Here is a 19954-nt window from a genome sequence, read left to right on the forward strand (position 1 = left end):
TGGGAGCTGAGAATGTGCCATGCACACTTAAAACTTGGCACCAGCTTGGTTCCCAGGAAGATATGACACATGGGCCAACCACCTTACTCCTGTTCTTTGGTTTCCTCATCTATACAATGAAATGAATGGAGTATGTGATCTGTATGGCTCCTTTCGCTTCTCACATACTTGATTTTCTTATATAGTAACCAGGCTCTTATGAAGAGAATCTGAATCCATGACAGTAACTCTGAAGGGTTGAATTCTGGATGCTTGGCAGAGCATCTGATCATAGAAGATCAGAGTGGAGCTATTTCCTCTGGCTGATACAAGGACTTGGCTTTTGGGGCAGCCAAAGTCTCCCTGGGGTAGTATTCAAAACCCAGCCACCAACCACCATCTTCTGGTGAATGGGGCCTCCAAACCTGAGAATCTAGTGTTAATTTCTATTTTTTTGTTTCCGCAGTGATGCCCTCTGGCCACTGCAGGACCAGAGCTGAAGGGAAAGTGAGAGATGCCTGCTCCTCCCAGGTTCTCTGCTCTCCACAGGCCACTGTTACCAGCCAGAAGAAATCTCAATCAGATTACCCTTTTCAGTTCTATTGTACTTGATTCTGTGGATCTACTCTGGTTTCCTTAATGTTGATGTATTCCTTTTGTCCTTTCTTTGGCTGACTCATTTGACAGTCACAGATTTTATTTTAAAGTTTCTTATTTGATTCTTTTGCACTGTTGATTTTCTAAACATAAGTTCCTAACATTGAGAGGCATTATATGCTAGAAGTTGGATGAAAGCATAGTGCCTCATAGACTCAAATATTTTTACTAAATGAATTAATTTATTAACTGTTTTAAGAGCAGAAAATACACCTTGAGATTATATTCTATTAAGAAAAACTGGTGGCATTTAATTCTATTTTTATTGTGGGCTGGTGAACATGTTGGAAGGGAGATAATCCAACACAATCCTAGCTAAGAAAGTAGAATTCATTCCCTCTGAAAGATTCAGTGGATTTCAGTTAGTTCATATTCAGTAGTAATATGATCATTGGTTTCCAAAAGCCCTCATTGCATTATTTTGTTAATCATTTATTTAAGCATCTAAATAAATATCTGCAGCTTATTCTGTAAATTGCACATTATTGAGAAGTAAGACATAACCAGTGGTAATTTAATTATAGCCACAAATTTAATTAAACTAGTAACCTTGTTCTTCTCTTTCAAAATACTTAGCACAATTATACTTAATTAATTTTTGTAATTATTAATTTAATCTTGGTGTTGATTAAATTACAAGAACCAAGAAAGCAGGACTCACACTTCCATCTTTCTTGTTCCCAGGCAGGTGTCTGATATCTAGCATAGGCCCTAGCATGCACAGAGACTAAACAGATGCGGGCTTCAAACCAGATCTGCCTTTCTTCCCTATCTTCCACTTCCCTCCTTTTCTGATGTCCAAACTTTCTTCCTTAGTTTTTCTTTGTTTTTTAACTTTCTTTCTTGTCTTTCCTTCTTTCCTTTCTCTACCACTTTTTTTTCTTTCCTTGTACTGTGAATGATTACCTCCTCTGTAATTATAACCATGCTGGGTCCTAGCCACAAAAGGATGACCAGAACAGGGACTTTGTCCTTAAGAATCTCAATCTAGTTGAGAGTCCAGCTGTCCCTTCCTCCTAAAGCGAGACCTTTACTTACCCCTCTCTGCCTTTGCTCCTCTCCTGGCAGCCTGACCCACCTGCTCCATGAGGAGGGACAACCTGACCTGGGAAAGTGAGTTTGTCCTCCTGGGGCTCTCCAGTGACAGGCAGACCCAGGCTGGACTGTTTGTCCTATTTGGGGCCATCTATCTGTTGACACTGCTGGGCAATGGGCTCATCATCCTCCTGATCGGACTGGATGCACGACTGCACCTGCCCATGTACTTCTTCCTCTGCAACCTCTCAGTGGTGGACATTTGCTACACCTCTAGCGGGGTCCCCCAGATGCTGGTACACTTCCTGCTGGAAAAGAAGACCATCTCCTTCACCCGGTGTGGGACCCAACTCTTCTTCTCGCTGGCCCTGGGGGGTACTGAGTTCTTGCTGCTGGCTGCTATGGCCTATGACCGCTATATGGCTATCTGTGACCCCTTGCGCTATGTGGCAGTGATGAGCCCAAGGTGCTGCATTGGGCTGGCAGCTGTCTCTTGGTTTGTAGGCGTGGTGAATTCTGTGGTGGAGACAGTGGTCACCATGCGCCTGCCTACCTGTGGACACCACGTGCTGAACCATGTGGCCTGTGAGACACTGGCATTCGTCCGCTTGGCCTGCGTTGACATCACCCTCAACCAGGTGGTCATATTGGCCTCCAGCGTGGTGGTGCTGCTGGTGCCCTGCTGCCTGGTCTCACTGTCCTATGCCTACATTGTGGCAGCCATTCTGTGGATCCACTCTACTGGGGGACGCCGCAAAGCCTTTGGGACCTGTGCCTCCCACCTCACTGTGGTTTCCATGTCTTACGGGATGGCCCTGGTTACCTACATGCAGCCCTACTCCACAGCCTTGGCTGAGCAGGACAAGGTGGTGGTGCTCTTCTATGGTGTGGTGACCCCCATGCTGAATCCACTCATCTACAGTTTACGGAACAAAGAGATGAAGGCCGCCCTGAGTCGAGTTCTGCTGAGCAGTTCTGAATCAAAACTTTAGTATGCAACTTTGTCTTAAGAGGCCTCACTCTGAAGACCATAGATCTTGGAGTGTGTGTCCTCAGCATAATGTATGCATGTGTCTGTGCATGGGCATGGTGTAAGGGAGCAGGTAGGAGGACCACAGTCTGTTCCACTCACTATCGTTTGAGGTAACAGGGAAATGGATTATATCCCTGGGCTCTATTTTTGGTCCCTGACTTACTCAGAAAATGTGAATTACAATTTACAAATACATACACACTACAGAAACTAAAAAAAAAAAAAAAAAAAAGATACCCCAGCATATATGAATTAGAAAAGAAGATCAAATCAGAAGTCAGGTCAATGCACAAAACTTATGCCAGGAAAGTATATTTCCTTCAAAAATCTACAACTATATGTTTAAGCTTTCCTGTAATCAATGAGAAGAGAGAGGGAAGGCAGGAGCTGTAATTTACAAAATTCACTGTGCCCAAGGGATGGAACAGGCATTGAGCCAGAGGTGCAAAGGTCACCCATGTGACTCACACATGGTCCAGCCCAGCTCAGCAGGGTGGGGAATTCACACAGGGACATGGAGCCAAGGACAGTAATAATCCGCACAGCCCTGATGAACAGGACTGGACTGTGCATGAGTCATCTGCACATCAGTCTGCATGCCTCCACGCTCTCGGGCTTGCAGTGGTGGCAAATGGCTGGCCAAAAAGTCAAGCCTTCAGAACCTCAAACACATACTTTCTACACACTCAGGTCTAAGGATGTACCCTTCTGAAAAAAGAGATGTGTTCAGAATTCACAGTTGACTATCATGCCACACACCATCAGAGGTGAGCCAAGTGAGCTACCCAGCAAGGAATCTGTTTCCAAGTTTGCTCTACTCTGGTAACACACAATGAGTGACTGAGCACTAAACATTCTAATCCGGAAAGTGAAATAGAGATAATTTTGTCCAGAAAAATATTTAGAACATTTAAAAATTAAAGTATCTCTTACCTAAATATTACAGATATCTGGTTTGTCTTCCCATAAATAAATAAAAAAACATAAATTGAGGGGCGTCTGGGGTGGCTCAGTCCAATAAGCGACTGCCTTCGTATCAGGTCATGATCCCAAGGTCCTAGAATGACAGCCCCACAACAGCATCTGGCGACCTACCCAGCAGGGAGTCTCCTTCTCCCTCTCTCCCCTCACCCCACTAATGTTCTCTCTCACTCTGCTCTCTAAGAAATAAATAAAATATTTTAAAATTTTTTTAAAAAAAACATAAATTGAGAGTAATTCAAACTTCTAATCAATCTGCTGAGAAAAGTCCAAAAGTTTGTGGAGGAAGAAATGGAGTATCTTTTTATTTTTTTATTATTTTTACTTTTTTAAGTAGGCTCCATGCACAACATGGAGCCCAATGTGGAGCCCAACACGGGGCTTAAACTCAAGACCTGAGCTGAGATCAAGGGTCAGACGCTTAACCCACTAAGCCACCCACGTGCCCCTGGAGCACCTTTTTAAATTCTAGTAAAACCTTTTTTTTTTTTCATCAAGATAAAATTCACGTAACATATGAGTCATGATTCTTACCATTTTAAAGTGTACAACTTGGTGGCATTTAGTATATTCACCATGTTGTTCAACCTTATGTCTCTCTAGTTCCAAAACATTTTCATCACTCCAAAAGGGCACCTCGTACCCTTTAAGCAGAACTTCTCCATTCCTCCCTTCACCCAGACACTGGCAACCCTGATCCGCTTTCTGCCTTTATGGATTTGCCTGTTTTCGATACTTAACAGAAATGGATTCAATGCCCTTCATCCCTTCATCAGCCTCCCTTCCTCCCTGCTCCCGCTCCCATTGAAGGCACTCAGCCCCATCTCCAGTCAAAATGTTTTAACTCATCATCACTTTTAGATTCTTCTGGAACTATTAAGTTCTCTTCCCAAGTCAACAAATTATCTTTTCCTTTCTCTAGTGCCTCCGTGTTTACGTGTTTGTCTGCTCTTTGCCCAGGGTCTGCATTTTGCACAGCAAGGAAACCTCAGTTTTTCTCTTTAGTTAGTAAGGAAGAACAAATCACAAGCTCTTACAGTTTAATGTATTCTCTTTTATCTTCATCACATACCAATGGAACATCTAGCACCGAGCAGTGTGATACCCTAGCCTACGATAAAATGGAAGGAGGTCAGGTATCTAATGAATGGGGCCCCCAGGCGGCCGGCCTCTCCAAACCACTCTTCAGCCAGTTTCCTTGCATCACTTTGCAGCAGCTCCAAGTCCCCCCAGAGCAGCATCTTAAGCACTACCCCTTTCCCGACATCACCCTCCCCCCCACAAAAATCAAACCTGTCACACAAATCATTTTGTGGGTGTGCTGCTCCCCACCACCTGCTGTGATACACACACACATGATGTAGCAGGAAGTGATCACACACATGATGTAGCAGGAAGAACATGGAATAGGGTCCTCTGATTCCAGACCCAGTTCCAGCTCTGAGCCTAGCTGGCAAAACCACCTCAAAGAATCACTCCTGCTCCCTGAACCTCAGTTTCCTCATTCTGTAAAATGACAAGGTGGACATGAAGATCCCAAAAGTTCCTTCCAGCTTGTTTTCCCTTCTGTACTCATTTTGCATTTCATTCTCTTCCCTGGTGAGAATTTCAGTTAATGGTGTTCTGGACACTCAGGAGCCACATTTGGGAAGTAAAGTTTGGCTACTTACTGCAGTGTTGAAGGAAATAGGTTCAGGGGGAATGGGGCTCCATCCCAGGTGCAGGGCTCAGAAAATCAGTGGGGTACCCTGCCAAAGCCAGTCTATTCTTAGCATTTTCTACAGTGACACCTTCTGGACACAGAAGGACTGAAAGGAGGGAAAGCATGGGTTCCAAGTAGCTAGACAGAGGTGTGTCTAGGGATTCCGTGCTCTTCACCCCCAACCAGCCATGAGCCTAATCTTTGAGTCAGAAAGAGAGCCTGGTTAGAAAAACTTGGGTTGAATTGTTTTCATTTCCATATCATTGGATTCTGTGACTCATCTCTCATTATCTTTCATACAGATCCTTCTCATTTAGATAATGCTCTGAAATTTATGAGGGCTTTCTCACACACAATCTCACTTGATATTTACTACTTCTTCCCAGGGTCTAAGATACTCTGAAACATTGTTTTTGGGCAAGACCTAAGAAAGTAAGACTAAGGGAAGACCCAACACACACACAAAAAGGCAACATATCAAGGATCACTTTTTCACTGATTCAGTGGAATTTCAGGCAAATCATTGAAACTCTCTTGGCCTCAACTTTTTCTAACAAAGAATGAGAAGTTTAGCCCAAAAGATCGTTCCTCCACAAAAGCTTTCCAGGTTTATCTCAAAACATATTCCTCTCCCAAAAAGAATATGTCTTGAATCTTCAAAAATAAGATTAAAAGGTTCTGTCTAAAGCAGTGGGTCTCAAACTTAGCTTCACATTTTAATTGTTTGGGAAATGTTAAAAGTTACAAATATACTAATATCTGTGTGTCACTCACCTGAGACTGTGACTTAATTGCTCTGGAGTTTTTTCCAGGCTTCTGGAGTCTTCAAAGCGTGCCAGGTGGTCCTACTGTGTAGCTACTGTGACAGGCACTGCCTTGGTGTCCACCATGGGTTGTGTGGGATTTTCATAGGCAAATCCTAATATGTATAGTTTTTTCCTTCCATCTCAAGCTTCCCTAGTGAGCATCCAAATGGGCTTTTCCAGCAGTCAGACTCTTCTCCATGTCTCTGCGGTCTCTCCTTATTCCTAAACTAGCCAATAATGCTATCTCCTCCCACCATGTTGCAAAGACACACAATGTAAATATGGCAATGGAGCTAGGGGGACTTGCTATTAATATATAGATAAACAAAGATTATAAAATTGCTTAGTACATTTGTACTGAGAGAAAATATGACATCTTATCCTTTGGTAGAGGCTAAAGACCAGCAAAGTAAACAGGGAGGTGTACCAAGGGCAAACCCGCCTCTGCTATGACAGAAGGATTTACACATAACAAAGCTCAAAGGGTTTCAGAGGCACTCCCTTACTGACTCCATCTGTGGGCACCTTCAGGTTCCAAATGCTATCACTGCAAATAAGTGATGTATGCATTCACCTTTTATAAATCACTTACTTTACCATTCAAATAAATGCCAGCATTTCACCAAGGAAATAGCATAATCACAAGAAGTTGGGACATAATTACAGTTAATGTAATTAAGGCCCTGATCTTATCAACCCAGGAATAAGCCTTATTAATCAGTACACTGAGAACAAAGTTGAGCGATTTTCTCTGTCACTGACCTAGCCTGGCTTATGGGAGGAACAGGAAGAACCATGAGCTCCAGTGTGAGCAGTAAGGACAAGGAGGAAGTCCAGAACATAAGTCCTATATCTTAGGATCAGAGAATAATCCTCAAGGCCACTGCTTTTAACTTTTTTTTTTTTAATTTGTGTACTCAACAAAAATTTTATTGTGAAACATTTGTTAGGAATCTTTGCATACAAAGAAAAATCAGAAGGGCATCTGGGTGGCTCAGTTAAGCCTCCAAATCTTGATTTTGACTCAGGTTATGATCTCAGAGTCCTGAGATTAAGCCGTGGGTGGGACTCCATGCTGGGTATGGAGCCTGCTTAAGGTTCTCTCTCCTTCTCCCTCTGCCCCACCTCCACCCTGCATGCACTCTCTCTGTGCCTCTCTCAAAAAAAAAAAAAAAAAAAAAAAAGAGAGAGAGAGAGAAAGAAAGAAAAAAAGAAAAGAAAAGAGAAAATCACAAAAGATCCCTGGTTTCAAGAGGCTCAGAGTCTAAGAGAGAAAACATTCAAGTTCTTGCAGTTCTGCTTAAAGTCCTTTGTTCAGGCGCAGACTGAATTCTGATTGATTCTGGCCTCTCTGAGCTACCTTCTCTTGCTGGCCACCTACCCCACCTGCTTCATGAGGAGGGACAACCTGACCTGTGAGTTTGTCCTCCTGGGGCTCTCCAGTGACAGGCAGACCCAGGCTGGACTGTTTGTCCTATTTGGGGCCGCCTATCTGCTGACCCTGCTGGGCAATGGGCTCATTGTCCTCCTGCACCTGCCCATGTACTTCTTCCTCTGCAACCACTTGGTGGTGGACATTTGCTACACCTCTAGCGGGGTCCCCCAGATGCTGGTGCACTTCCTGCTGGAAAAGAAGACCATCTCCTTCACCCAGTGTGGGACCCAGCTCTTCTTCTCAGGGGCCCTGGGGAGTAATGAGTTCCTGCTACTGGCTGCTATGGCCTATGACTGCTACATGGCTATCGGTGACCACTTGTGCTACATGGAAGCTGTCTCTTGCCTTATAAACCTGGTGACTTCTATGGTGGAGACAGTGGTCACCATGTGCCTGCACACCTGGGGACACCACGTGCTGAACCATGTGGCCTGCGAGTGTCACACACACACAGTTGTAATGGTGGCTCCAGTGTTGTGGTGCTGGTGGGGACCAGAGCTGAATGCTGGGCGGAAGTTAGTTGTGTTAACAGAGAAATATAGGCAAGCTGAGAAGGGGAAAGAGAAGGCTGCTTCCTAAGGACAGTGAAACTTGTACTAAGGGAAACAGTATTTGTGCAACTGTGCACATGTGCGTGTGTGAAAAATGTACTCTTTGTTTTTGAAGAATATAAATAATGACAAGTTCTGAAATCTTTGTAGCTCTGACTAGTTCTCATCAAGACTCAAAAGCAGTTTACACCAATCAGAAATGTTAAACATTTGTTGACTGGATGAACATCAAAATAATCCCCACAACCATTTTTACCCTTGCCCTAAATGTCAACTTCATCTTTACAGTCAATCACCAAATACCACATTTAATGAACACCTCTTCTGTGCCCAGCCGGAAGCCCTTCCTCACCTCAGTTATCATCCCGACACCCTCCTCCCAGATTCTAGGAGTATGATGGACCTGGCACACCATTCAGGTCTTAGAAAGAAATATCAATCAGTAAAAAGATTTGTGTGCAATACACCACTCCAGGTACCATAAGAGACACACAAAGTTGGATAGGAGATCCTTCCCAACAACCTGGAGACTGTTTAAAAAGATAAAAGATAAGTGCCAAAAAAGAAAAAATAACTTAAAACATAATCTAACAATGCAAAAAGTTAAATAAGGGGATATTTGGTTAATTACTAAATACAGGATATACATTAAAAACCCCCACTGAACTCATGAAATTCTCCCATGAAGGGGAAAAATCTGGATAGTTTGCAAAGGGATTAAAGGAGGAACACCTTGGTGACTCAGTTGGTTAAGTGTCTGCCTTCTACTCAGGTCATGATCCCTGAGTCTGGGAATCCCCAGGATGAAGCCCACGTCTGCTTCCCCCTCTAACCCTCCCTGCTCTCATGCTCTCTCTCTCAAATAAATAAATTCTTTAAAGGGGGGGAAGATTAAAGAAGAAGAAGAAACTATTTGGGGCCTTAGAAAATGGTCAGATTTGGACAGTTGAGGGAGTTGAGAGAGAGATCTATTCTTGCAGAGCGGGGGAAACAACACAAATGAAGTGAGGAGGTTGGAAAAACTGAGGTTTGTCTGGGAAAGAGTGAGCAAACCAGTTTGGTTAGCACAAAGTCTTCATTCTGAGGATTTATGAGACAGAAGTAAGGCTGGAAAGAGGGGGTGGACTTCGTAGGGGTCTGAAAACTAGGCCAAATAATTAGTTTTAGAGGCCCTGGCATAGGAGAGTTTTTGATATGGGAAAGTAACACATCTTACAGGGTGTTCCAGAAGCTGTCCTGTTTCTCTAGAGCAGGACTGTTAGACTAACTAGACAAAAACAAGTAGCACAGACTTTTTCTTCCCTTAGTCCAACAAATTCTCTATTTCATGCTTAACTAGAGGGAGTAAGTGAAACGGCTATTCATAATTCAACTTCCTCTAATTAGGGCAGACTTTGTAGAGCAGGTAGATAAGGTTTCAAAGACCTAGAGTTTGGAAGAATATAGACTAGAAATTATTTAAGAGATAGGGAAATGTTAAAAGTAAAAGTGAACAGATCTTGAAGTTGAGACTGAACAGAGGGTGTAACTACAAAGTGCCTTCTACTTACCTTTTTTTTTTCTTTAAATGCAAAGTTAGCCATTCCATCTGATTAACACTCTGAAGCCTGAGTAAAAATAAAGAGTTTATTTGGTGTTTTTGTAAGTGGTGACAACCCTGTTTTTTCTGATCTCATGCCATATCTCAAGAGGTAACACTCTGGTTAGACAAGTCCCACTCTGGTTAAGGAGGGATCTGGAGTCTGCTTTTCTAATATTGATTCACAAAACGGGTCTGAGTCTCGCCAAAAGCACTAGCCTGGCAAAGTCTTCATACTTTTATCTTTTCTCATGGAGAATAAGCCAATGTGTGAAGAATAGGAGAAAAAAACTCAGGTCTGAGCTGGGAACTATATATTAGGGGAGTATTTCTAGAGTCACCCAGAGACAAAGGAAGGAGTAAATGGGCATGTGGGAACGTTGTTCCGTGGCCATCCTGAACAGACCGGGGAATTTCATGGTAGAGGATCCCTGATAGTAAGACCTCCCTGCTTTGTCAGGAAAGCACACATCCCGTCTCTTCCATGCAGAACAAATTCACCTACTACTAAAGCACTCTTTGCTTCACACTATCACACAGCCAAGATACCACCAGAGAGAATGCTTCCCAGACTGGAATTCACTGACGGGTTTCCAGGTCTACAAGCACCTGGAATTGTGTGTTCTTAAATGTCATCTCATCCACAATGTTATCACCTGCTGAAGCATTTGTAGTGATATGCTCATTTGTATGACTAGACACTTTGCCGGGCTCTCCACGAGACTATAAACACTATGGGGATAGAAACACCATCTGTAATGTCCAGTACTTTATCCTCAGCACAGGGCGTGTCTACAGATAGACACCCCAAAAATATCTGCTCACCAAATACATTCTCAAACAATCTGTGGCCCTCTACATTGTTAACACATCGTGACTTATATATTGTTTTGCATTATGTTTTTAAATTTTACAAAATGTTTTCTGTGAAACTTTTGGCAGTGATCTGTGATATTTGTCATGGATCGATAAAGACAGGGATTTTAGTTAAGCTTTCCTGACACCACAGAACTGAATTTGCCATTAGGAAATTTGCTACCAGAAGAGGGCTGAGGAAGGTCTAGCACATGGTCCAAAGTCCACCAATCAATCTGATTTCCCGCTGGTTTAATCTCCAATACATTTTCTCAGCCTTTTCATTTCTTTTCTCAACAGCTCAATATAGTGACATGACAATGCATAATATAGAACATAGTTTAAAGACAGCTAGATAATGTTTAGTAACTCTTACTATTCCTATCTGGTTTTTTCCTTTCTCTTTTATGTCTTCAAAGAAAAAACACAACTCTTAGTTCTTTCTTTCTCTCCCTTAGCTGATGTCAAAAGCTATTGAAGTGCTAAGCAAAATAAGTCAGTCAGAGAAAGACAAATACCATATGATTTCACTCCTATGTGGAATTTAAGAAACAAAACAAATGATCAGGGGTGCCTGGGTGGCTCAGTCAGTTAAACTTCCAACTCTTGATTTCAGCGCAGATCTTGATCTCAGGGTCATGAATTCAAGCCCTGTATAGGGGCTTGGAAAAAATTTTAATGAAAAAAGGGGAAAAGAGAGAGAGAGAGAGACAAACCGAGAAACAAGACTCTTACTACAGAGAGCAAACATGATTAGCAGAAGGGAGATGGGTGGGGGGATAGGCAAAAGAGGTGATGAAGATGAAGGAGTGCACTTGTTGTGATGAGTACTAGATAATGTATAGAAGTGTTGAATCACTATATTGTATACCCAAGACTAATATTACACTATATCCTAACTAACTAGAATTTAAACAATTTTTTTCAAGCTGCTTAAGTGAATTGTTTTCTGAGAGTCACCCACCCAGTGAGTCTCCAGTGACCTCCTCAGCATCAGAATCCCTTCTCAGTGATTCCTTACCCACCACAAGTGGTTTTTCTTTGTCTCACTCATATTTAACATATTGTCCTGATTTAGTAGTTGAAAAAATTAAAAGAATGGGGAAAAAAACAAGAGGAGTTAAAAAAAAAAAAACAAAAAAAAACAAAAAACACTAATTTTTCCTGGTGTCTAGAAAGGTCCTCACCATACTTGGGTTTCTCAACTTTCTTCATACTGATGCAGATACAGAAAATAATTTTTAAAAATAATATTAACTATCTAATACTATAATTATTATTGTTAATAATATGAAGAACACTAACATGTCATGCACATATATTACCTACTTTAGTCTTTGCAATTACTTCGAGACAATTGTTATTACCTCAGTGAATATGCCAGGAAACTAAGGCATAAAGGGTTAATTATACATAAGAATTCACATCACATCATGTAAAAGGTATGTATTTTAAAAAATTACAACACTACTGAAAGTAATAAAAGAAATCATGACTAAATGGAAAAGCATAACATATTTTTGAACAGAAAGATGTAACATCACGGATATGTATGACTCCTTATGTTGAATTATACATTTAGTTATATCCAACTTAATTTTCCTAAAAAGGAATTTTTGTTTGGGACCAGACACTATTATATTTTAAATAATGGCCAAGAAAGTTAGAAAGGAAGATTAATGAAGAAAGACTAGTTTACCAGTCACTGAAACATCATAAGCCTAAAATAGGCAAAATGCTGTAGTACTGGCACAGGACTAGTGCACATCAAGGTAGCAAAACAGAATAGAAAGTCTGGAAATAAACCAACATGTATAGGAATTTAGTAATAATAAAATGTAGGATTTTAAATCAATCAAGAAAAAAATTATATAATAAAAAGTGTTAAGGCAACCATTAAATGGTTAAGCTAAGCATTTTGGGGAAAAAAATTATGCATATAGTATATCTTGTATCAGAATACATCCCAGAAGGGTCAAGTATTTAAATATAAAAATGAAAGCACTAGAAGAAACCAAAAGGCAATTTTTTTAATATCACAGTGAGGAATACCTTCAAACTATGAGACAAAATGCCAGCCTTCATTATTGTTTTAAATAAATTCAGCAAGGGATGCCTGGATGACTCAGTCAGTTAAGCATCTGCCTTCTGCTTGGGTCATGATCTCAGGGTCCTGGGATTGAGTCCCACATTCAGCTCTTTTCTCAGTGGGGAGCCTGCTTCTCCATCTGCCCCTCCCCCTGCTTGTGCGCACGTGTGTGTGTGTGTGCGCGCGCGTGCACTCTCTCTCTGACAAATAAATAAAATCTTTAAAAAAAAAACTTTAAAAAATATATAAATAAATTCAACAACGAAAAAAAATCTGCATGATGAAAGCCATTGTTATACACTCAAAAAACAGATAATCATGTCAAAAAATGGGCAGAAGACATGAACAGACATTTCTCCAAAGAAGACGTACAAATGGCTAACAGACACATGAAAAAATGTTCATCATCATTAGCCATCAGGGAGATTCAAATCAAAACCACATTGAGATACCACCTTACACCAGTTGGAATGGCCAGAATTAATAAGACAGTAAACAAGTTTTGGAGAGGATGTGGAGAAAGGGGAACCCTCTTACACTGTTGGTGGGAATACAAGTTGGTGCAGCCACTTTGGAGAACAGTGTGGAGATTCCTTAGGTAACTAAAAATAGAGCTACCCTATGACCCTGCAATTGCACTACTGGATATTTACCCCAAAGATACAGATGTAGTGAAAAGAAGGGCCATCTGTACCCCCAATGTTTATAGCACCAATGGCCACAGTCGCCAAACTGTGGAAAGAACCAAGATGCCCTTCAACGGACGAATGGATAAGGAAGATGTGGTCCATATACACTATGGAGTATTATGCCTCCATCAGAAAGGATGAATACCCAACTTTTGTAGCAACATGGATGGAATTGGAAGAGATTATGCTGAGTGAAATAAGTCAACCAAGAGAGTTATCATATGGTTTCACTTACTTGTGGAGCATAAGGAATAACATGGAGGACATTAGGAGAAGGAAAGGAAAAGTGAATTGGGGAAATTCAGAGGGGGAGACAAAGCATGATAACCTGTGGATTCTGAGAAACAAACTGAGGATTTTGGAGAGGAGGGGGTGGGGGATAGGTGAGCCTGGTGGTAGGTATTAAGGAGGGCACATATTACATGGAGCACTGGATGTGGTGCATAAACAATGATTCTTGGAGCACTGAAAAAATAAAATTAAATAAATAAATAAATAAATAAATAAATAAATAAAAGCACCAAATAAAAATGCACAGGAAAATACTGGGAGAAAATTTAAAAAAAAAACATTGTTATAAAAGTAAAAATAAAAAATAAAAAACACATGGAGGGTACAATGCAAAGGGGGAACACGAAAGAGTTCCTTTGTGATGATGGAACAGTTCTGTGCCTCAATTGTGGCTACACAAACTATACATGGAATAAAATTGTATTAAATCACACACACATGAACGCAGGTTTGAAAAAGGGGAAACTGAATAATATCTGTAGACTTCTTATTGTAATACACCTGTATCAGTTTCCCAGTCTCACTATCATACTACGGCTATGTAAGACACTACCATCGGGGGATGCTAGCTGAAGGGCACCTATGGCTCTATACTGTCCTTACAACTTCCTGTGATTCTATAATTACTTCAAAATAAGGAAAGTTTTAAAATTAATATTGGTATCACGAAAAATTAAAATAAAAAACACTGAGGGTAGGAGAACGTTTTGCCACTCATATCAAAAACAAAGAGCTAATTTCTCTAAGATATAAAGAGCTCCTACCAGCCAATAAAAAAAAAGCAAAAACTGGGGCGCCTGGGTGGTTCAATGGGTTAAGGCCTCTGCCTTCGGCTCAGGATGTAATCCCAGGGTCCTGGGATCAGGCCCCGCATAGGGGAGCCTGCTTCCTCCTCTCTCTCTCTGCCTGCCTCTCTGCCTACTTATGATCTGTCTGTCAAATAAATAAATGAAATCTTTGAAAAAAAATCAAAAATTCAAATCTAAAAGTAAGCAAAGATATAGACTGTCTACAGAAAATACACACACAAATGGCTCTAAACATATAAAATAATAATTAACTTTACTCAAAATAGGAACCATACAAATGACAACTATACTAATAGGGCCATTTTTTGCCTAATAGATTGGCAAAAAAGAAAGTATGAAAATAAGTGCACTCCTAAATTGCTAATGGGGAAGTAAATTGATCCAAACCTATTTAGGGGAATCTGTCAAAATTCGAAATGCAAGTTGAGGCGATGGGGTCACTGGGTGATGGGCATTAGGAATGCATGTGGTGTAATGAGCACTGGGTGTTATATGCACCTGATGAATTACTGAACTCTATATCTGAAACTAATGATATACTATGTGCTAATTAAATTTAAATAAAATAAGTTAATTAAAAATATTAGAAATGCACGTGCCACTTGACCCAGTAATCCCATTTCATGGAATTTATCCTACAGTTAATTGGCACATGTGCAAGATTACTTATGTAGAAGATTTATTCAACAGTGCAGCATTGCCATAATAGCAAAAGACAAGAAGCAACCTAAATGACCACAGACCAATCAAAGACACTGTGGTGCATCCTTGTCAAAACAAAAAACAGAAAACCTCAAAGTGAGGAAATGCTGTGTTCCCACATGTGTAGATCTCCAAGATATATTAAGTAGAAAGAGCAAGGAGCAGAAGAGCACGCATACTGTGCAGCCATCTGTGTAGAAGGACACAAGGAGAAAGAATATAGCTAATAAGTTAGTTAGTTAGTTCCTGGTGTGGAATACATAAGTACGTACATAGGTAAGTTAGTTGAGTGGTCTGGTAGTTAACTATTAGTGGCTTTCTGCTATAGAATGAAATATCTCTAGAAGGACAGATATAAAACTCATGAGAATGCCTCAGAAGGAGAAGGTAGGAGGGAGATTTTTTATATATACTCTTGAGACATTTTGGATTTTTAACCATGCAAATGTGTTACCTATTAAAAAATAAATGTTTAAAGTAAAAATATGGAATAATCTCCACAGAGATTTTAGTTCATGAGTGTACTTCCACTCAGCAGCATATACCCTAATCAGTAGGGAAATAACTTACACTCTCAGAGGACATTAAAATTTCTCTCTACCAGGCAACCAGATGCAAGTCAGATTCTGAAATTTGAACACTAGTGCCTTTGAGCAAAAACTTTTGAGCCTGCCTTAGAGGCACCCCACTGTAAATAGAAGCTTTTCTAAAATTATTTCTAGAAATGTTTGTATAATAAATGGAGCAAGCTATTTCAAAATAACTTTTAAACATAAGATTTAATAGGATGATTCTTAAAAACAAAAAAAAGGTTAGTTTTTGGACACAAACTAAGTGAAACTCTTGAGTCTTCTTTCAGAACTCAAAGTACATGTTTATTCAATTCACATGTGACTTTGTGACTTGCTTGAGGAAAAACAAAAAAAGTTCCAGAGACAATTTGAAAATGTGGAAAATCACAATGGGTAATTCTAAAGAAGAATAAACATGGAAAAATTCTGGCTGCCACTTAGACCTCAAAGGGGAGAAAACTGAAGGCAGAACAATGGAAGTAATAATGAGAAAAGAGATGGGTTGGTATAAAGAAACCTTCCAGTAGTTTTCATAAAATTAAAACCAAATTCTCCAAGAATGGTGAAGGAAAAAGAATCTCCACAGAAGGGAAGGCTATTAGACATAACAGCTCTGAGCACTGTCAGCTACATCTACCATCCTCTGGGGCTCCCATGGCAACCATTACATTATCTTCAAGAGGCATGCTCCTTCCCTATCCACAGTTCAGCCATAGACACATTTTCTCTTCATTCCCTGGGAGGCTACTGAGATCACATGTACTGTTAATCAAGACTTTTTAACCTAAAGCTGCCACGTAATGAAGGGTATACAAAATAGAGAGTAGAAAAAATTTTATATTCTGAATTTCTGAACAATACTGGCTCTCTGAGCCCTGTGTGGCCCTATTTTAACAGCGTCCCAAGGAAGGAATCTCATTCAGAGAGAATGCCCAGATTTGATTTCCCTCCTCTCCTTCCCAAAGGAAGAAGCCCAGAGTAGAATCCAGTGGATATCTGCTTGTGAATGTATTTCCATGTAAGTGGGCACTAACTGGTTCAATCATCATCCAGGGGTTTGGACAGGACCATGACACCTAGGACAGCCGGAAGCCCCTGGCCAACAGAAGTAGCTACCTGCACACCCTCGAAGCTGGAGGTTGCTGAGAATGAGGATGTAGCGATGGACAGAGGTGCACAGGTAGGTTAAAATCTGCCATGGCCAGTACCAGTCACTTTCTGAGGAGAAGAAACCCACAGCATCAATGACCAGAGATGCAAAAGACAGAGCATAAAGAATGAGGAAGGAGATGAGAGACTTCAGAGCTCTAGTGTGAGCCTGGCCACTGGGGTCCTGCGGGCTATGGGCGCTGCGCTGCATTCTCCCTGTGTGTCGCCTCAGAGAATCAACAGCGCAATTGAGAACAGAAAGACAGAGCAGGGAACCAACGAGGTGATAAGTTTCAGGGACAAGAAATAGTGAATTTCCAGCCTCCTGCTCCACTGCTTGAAGGTCATGTTCCCAGGAAATTTTCTAATTAAAAATCTTTGATACACAGCATAGCTTCCCCAAGAGAAGAGCAGGGTGATGCTGAAAGAGATCAGGAGAGAAGCCATGAAGAGCACTGACCCTGGCAACCTCCACTTCAGCCAAAGGAAGGTCAGGTGGGTGAAGTTAATAATCTTTTTTTTTTTTTAAGATTTTATTTATTTGACAGAGAGAGATCACAAGTGGGCAGAAAGGCAAGCAGAGAGAGAGAGAGGAGGAAGCAGGCTCCCTGCAGTGCTGAGAGTCCGATGTGAGACTCGATCCCAGGACCCTGAGATCATGACCTGAGCTGAAGGCAGAGGCTCAACCCACTAAGCCACCCAGGTGCCCCTGAAGTTAACAATCTTCATGCAGAAGAGGACACTGAGCCAAGAGCTGAACCAAAAGGTGGCCGAGTTCAGGGAGTCCCAGTGGAGACCAATGAGCTGCCACCGCAGGACCACTGCTGTACTCATTCAGGTAGGGGAAGTAGTAGAAGCTGTTCACCATTCCAACCACTGCAGGCAGAAGCAAGAGGCACCCAAGCTAATGAGAATCATGTCAGAGGGAAGTAGCCTCCCACGCCACGTCCTTTCCCTGCTCAGCACCAGCACAATGAAGCCATTGGCCAGGATTCCCAGGAGACACAGAAGGACAAAGAGGAGCATGAAGAAGGCTGAGAGTGCTGGCTGCATTTTGGCCCCTCCCATCATCACCACTCTGAGCCTTGCGTCTTGCTCCCTGGCCTCCTCCCTACCCCTACCCACAGCCCCTCTTTTGATCTTTCCGGGGAGTGTGAGAAGACTGCTCAGCCCTACATCTGAACCACAGCTCACTTAGAAGGCAAATACTCAGGCTACAGGGGAAAGATGAGCTCAGTTCAGTGAGGATGCAAATTTCCCATGGGTTCAGTTACCAACTGCCCCTGATTTGCCTTCTCTGGTTTTGCCTGCATGCTACCATCATTAGCATCAATGTAGAAGGTTTTTCAGTGTCTCTGTGAGTGAGTTCCATCCTTTTTATTTCCCCTTTGGGCCCTATAAACATAACCTCTCCCTATCAGATCATTCTTAAGATGTCAATCTATGGAGACACTTCCATGGCTAAGACCTAAGCAAAACAGTGATGATAGACAAGTCTGTCTCCAGCTGAGCTTCTCTGTTACACATCCACCCTCATCTACAGGTAGTCATCCCCTTTAAGGTCAGAAGCCTTGGTCCACATTTCTACCATGTAGAAATCCTTCATGAACTTAGATCTTTCATGGACTCTGAGGTATAAATGATTGATAATGGTTTAATCTGGTTTTGTGTTCCAGTGAGAGAATTCATTTCCTTGTGGTTGTGGAAATGTGGTCCACATTTCCTTGTGGTTCCTTGTGGAGAGAATTCATCTCCTTGTGGTTGTTCCTTGTGGACTGAGAGCCATCTGCTTCTTGCTGTGTGTTGGTTGAAGGCTGCCTCAGATCCTGGTGGCCACAGGTGGTCTTTGCCAAGTGGGCTGTTTCAACATGGCACCTTATTTCATAGACACCAAAGACAGTCTCTAGACAGAGCTGGCTAGCAAAACGGACTCTTAAATAGCACAGTATAATCACAGAAGTAACATCATCTTTGCCATAGTCTATTGGCTAGAAGCAAGTCACAGTCTGTAGGGACACTCAAAGGGTGAGGTGTTACAAAAAGGTGCAGATCCCAAAGCTGGAGGTCATGGGAAACTAACTTAGAGTCTATCTGCCACACTAAGATACCATAGCTTAGAAGGTGTGTGTGCTGTCCTGTCTTCCAACACCAACATTTAAAAGAGATCCCTATGAGACCATCTTAAAAAGCAAAACTATTTTTTCGAAAGAAAATATAGTCAAGTTGATCTATAGTCAAAGGTTTTCTATTTAATACTTCAAATTTGTCCTTTCTCTACATTTATTTGAAACTTTTTTTATGTATTTCCTTTTGGATTGTGACCTTGTAATGAAAGAAAAATCATTATGCAAATAATGTAAAAGTTGTCACAACCACAGTATCAGTGTAGAATTATATTAAAATACATAATCCACAATAAAAAGAGAGATCTCACTGAAGTTGGGTGACTATGCATTTCTCCCACTCTCAGATCTATGTTGCTCAGTTTTTACACATTCACTCAGCAAATATTTGTTGAGCACTTATATACACAGAGTACCTATTCTAGTCATTGCAGATAGAGCAATGAACCAAGGAGATGGGATTCCTGCTTCTATAGAATTTGCAGTTCAATGGAAGGTAACTGACAATAAGAACACACATGAACAAGATGCTTTCATGTGGTAATCAGTGCTGTGAAGAAAACAGATGAGTAAGATTGCCAGAGAATATTTGGAGAGGGAAAAGTTGCTCCTTCAGACCTGTAGGTCGGGGAAGGCATTCTTAGGGACATGTGCTAAGGGACCGAGCAAGTACAGTCTTTGCCATGTATGGCTGGCTGAACTCATAATATTATCAAGTCATAATTTCATTCATTCTTAGCCACCATATCTTCTAATTTTACCAAGTGAGGCCTTCTCCTGCCAGAGAATAAGGACTCCAGCAGGCCACATGTCTACATGTCTTACAAAACAGATTGTCCCAAGATCACTTTAAGCTACAAAAAGACCTCAAAAGAGAAACTGGGCATTTCTGTCCAACATATGAATACAAAAATAAC

The 19954-nt window shown here is 41.3% G+C and overlaps 2 protein-coding genes and 1 pseudogene across 2 annotated transcripts; 2 read left to right on the forward strand and 1 right to left on the reverse strand.

Moving 5' to 3' along the window:
* The first annotated feature begins 1716 nt into the window (after nt 1–1716).
* On the forward strand, nt 1717–2699 carry LOC116873219 (olfactory receptor 2F1-like). The gene has a single exon (XM_032866943.1). It carries the CDS (start codon nt 1722–1724, stop codon nt 2661–2663), a length of 942 nt encoding a protein of 313 aa, XP_032722834.1. The 5' UTR covers nt 1717–1721; the 3' UTR covers nt 2664–2699.
* Nucleotides 2700–7586: 4887 nt separating this feature from the next.
* On the forward strand, nt 7587–8207 carry LOC116872769 (putative olfactory receptor 13C6). Its single transcript, XM_032866279.1, has one exon. It carries the CDS (start codon nt 7587–7589, stop codon nt 8205–8207), a length of 621 nt encoding a protein of 206 aa, XP_032722170.1.
* Nucleotides 8208–16841: 8634 nt separating this feature from the next.
* LOC116873225 lies at nt 16842–17967 on the reverse strand (annotated as a pseudogene).
* Between the last annotated feature and the right edge of the window lie 1987 nt (nt 17968–19954).

Source organism: Lontra canadensis, unplaced genomic scaffold (genome assembly GCF_010015895.1).
Source record: "Lontra canadensis isolate GAN:19392208 unplaced genomic scaffold, GSC_riverotter_1.0 scaffold2, whole genome shotgun sequence".
Lineage (NCBI taxonomy): Eukaryota > Metazoa > Chordata > Mammalia > Carnivora > Mustelidae > Lontra > Lontra canadensis.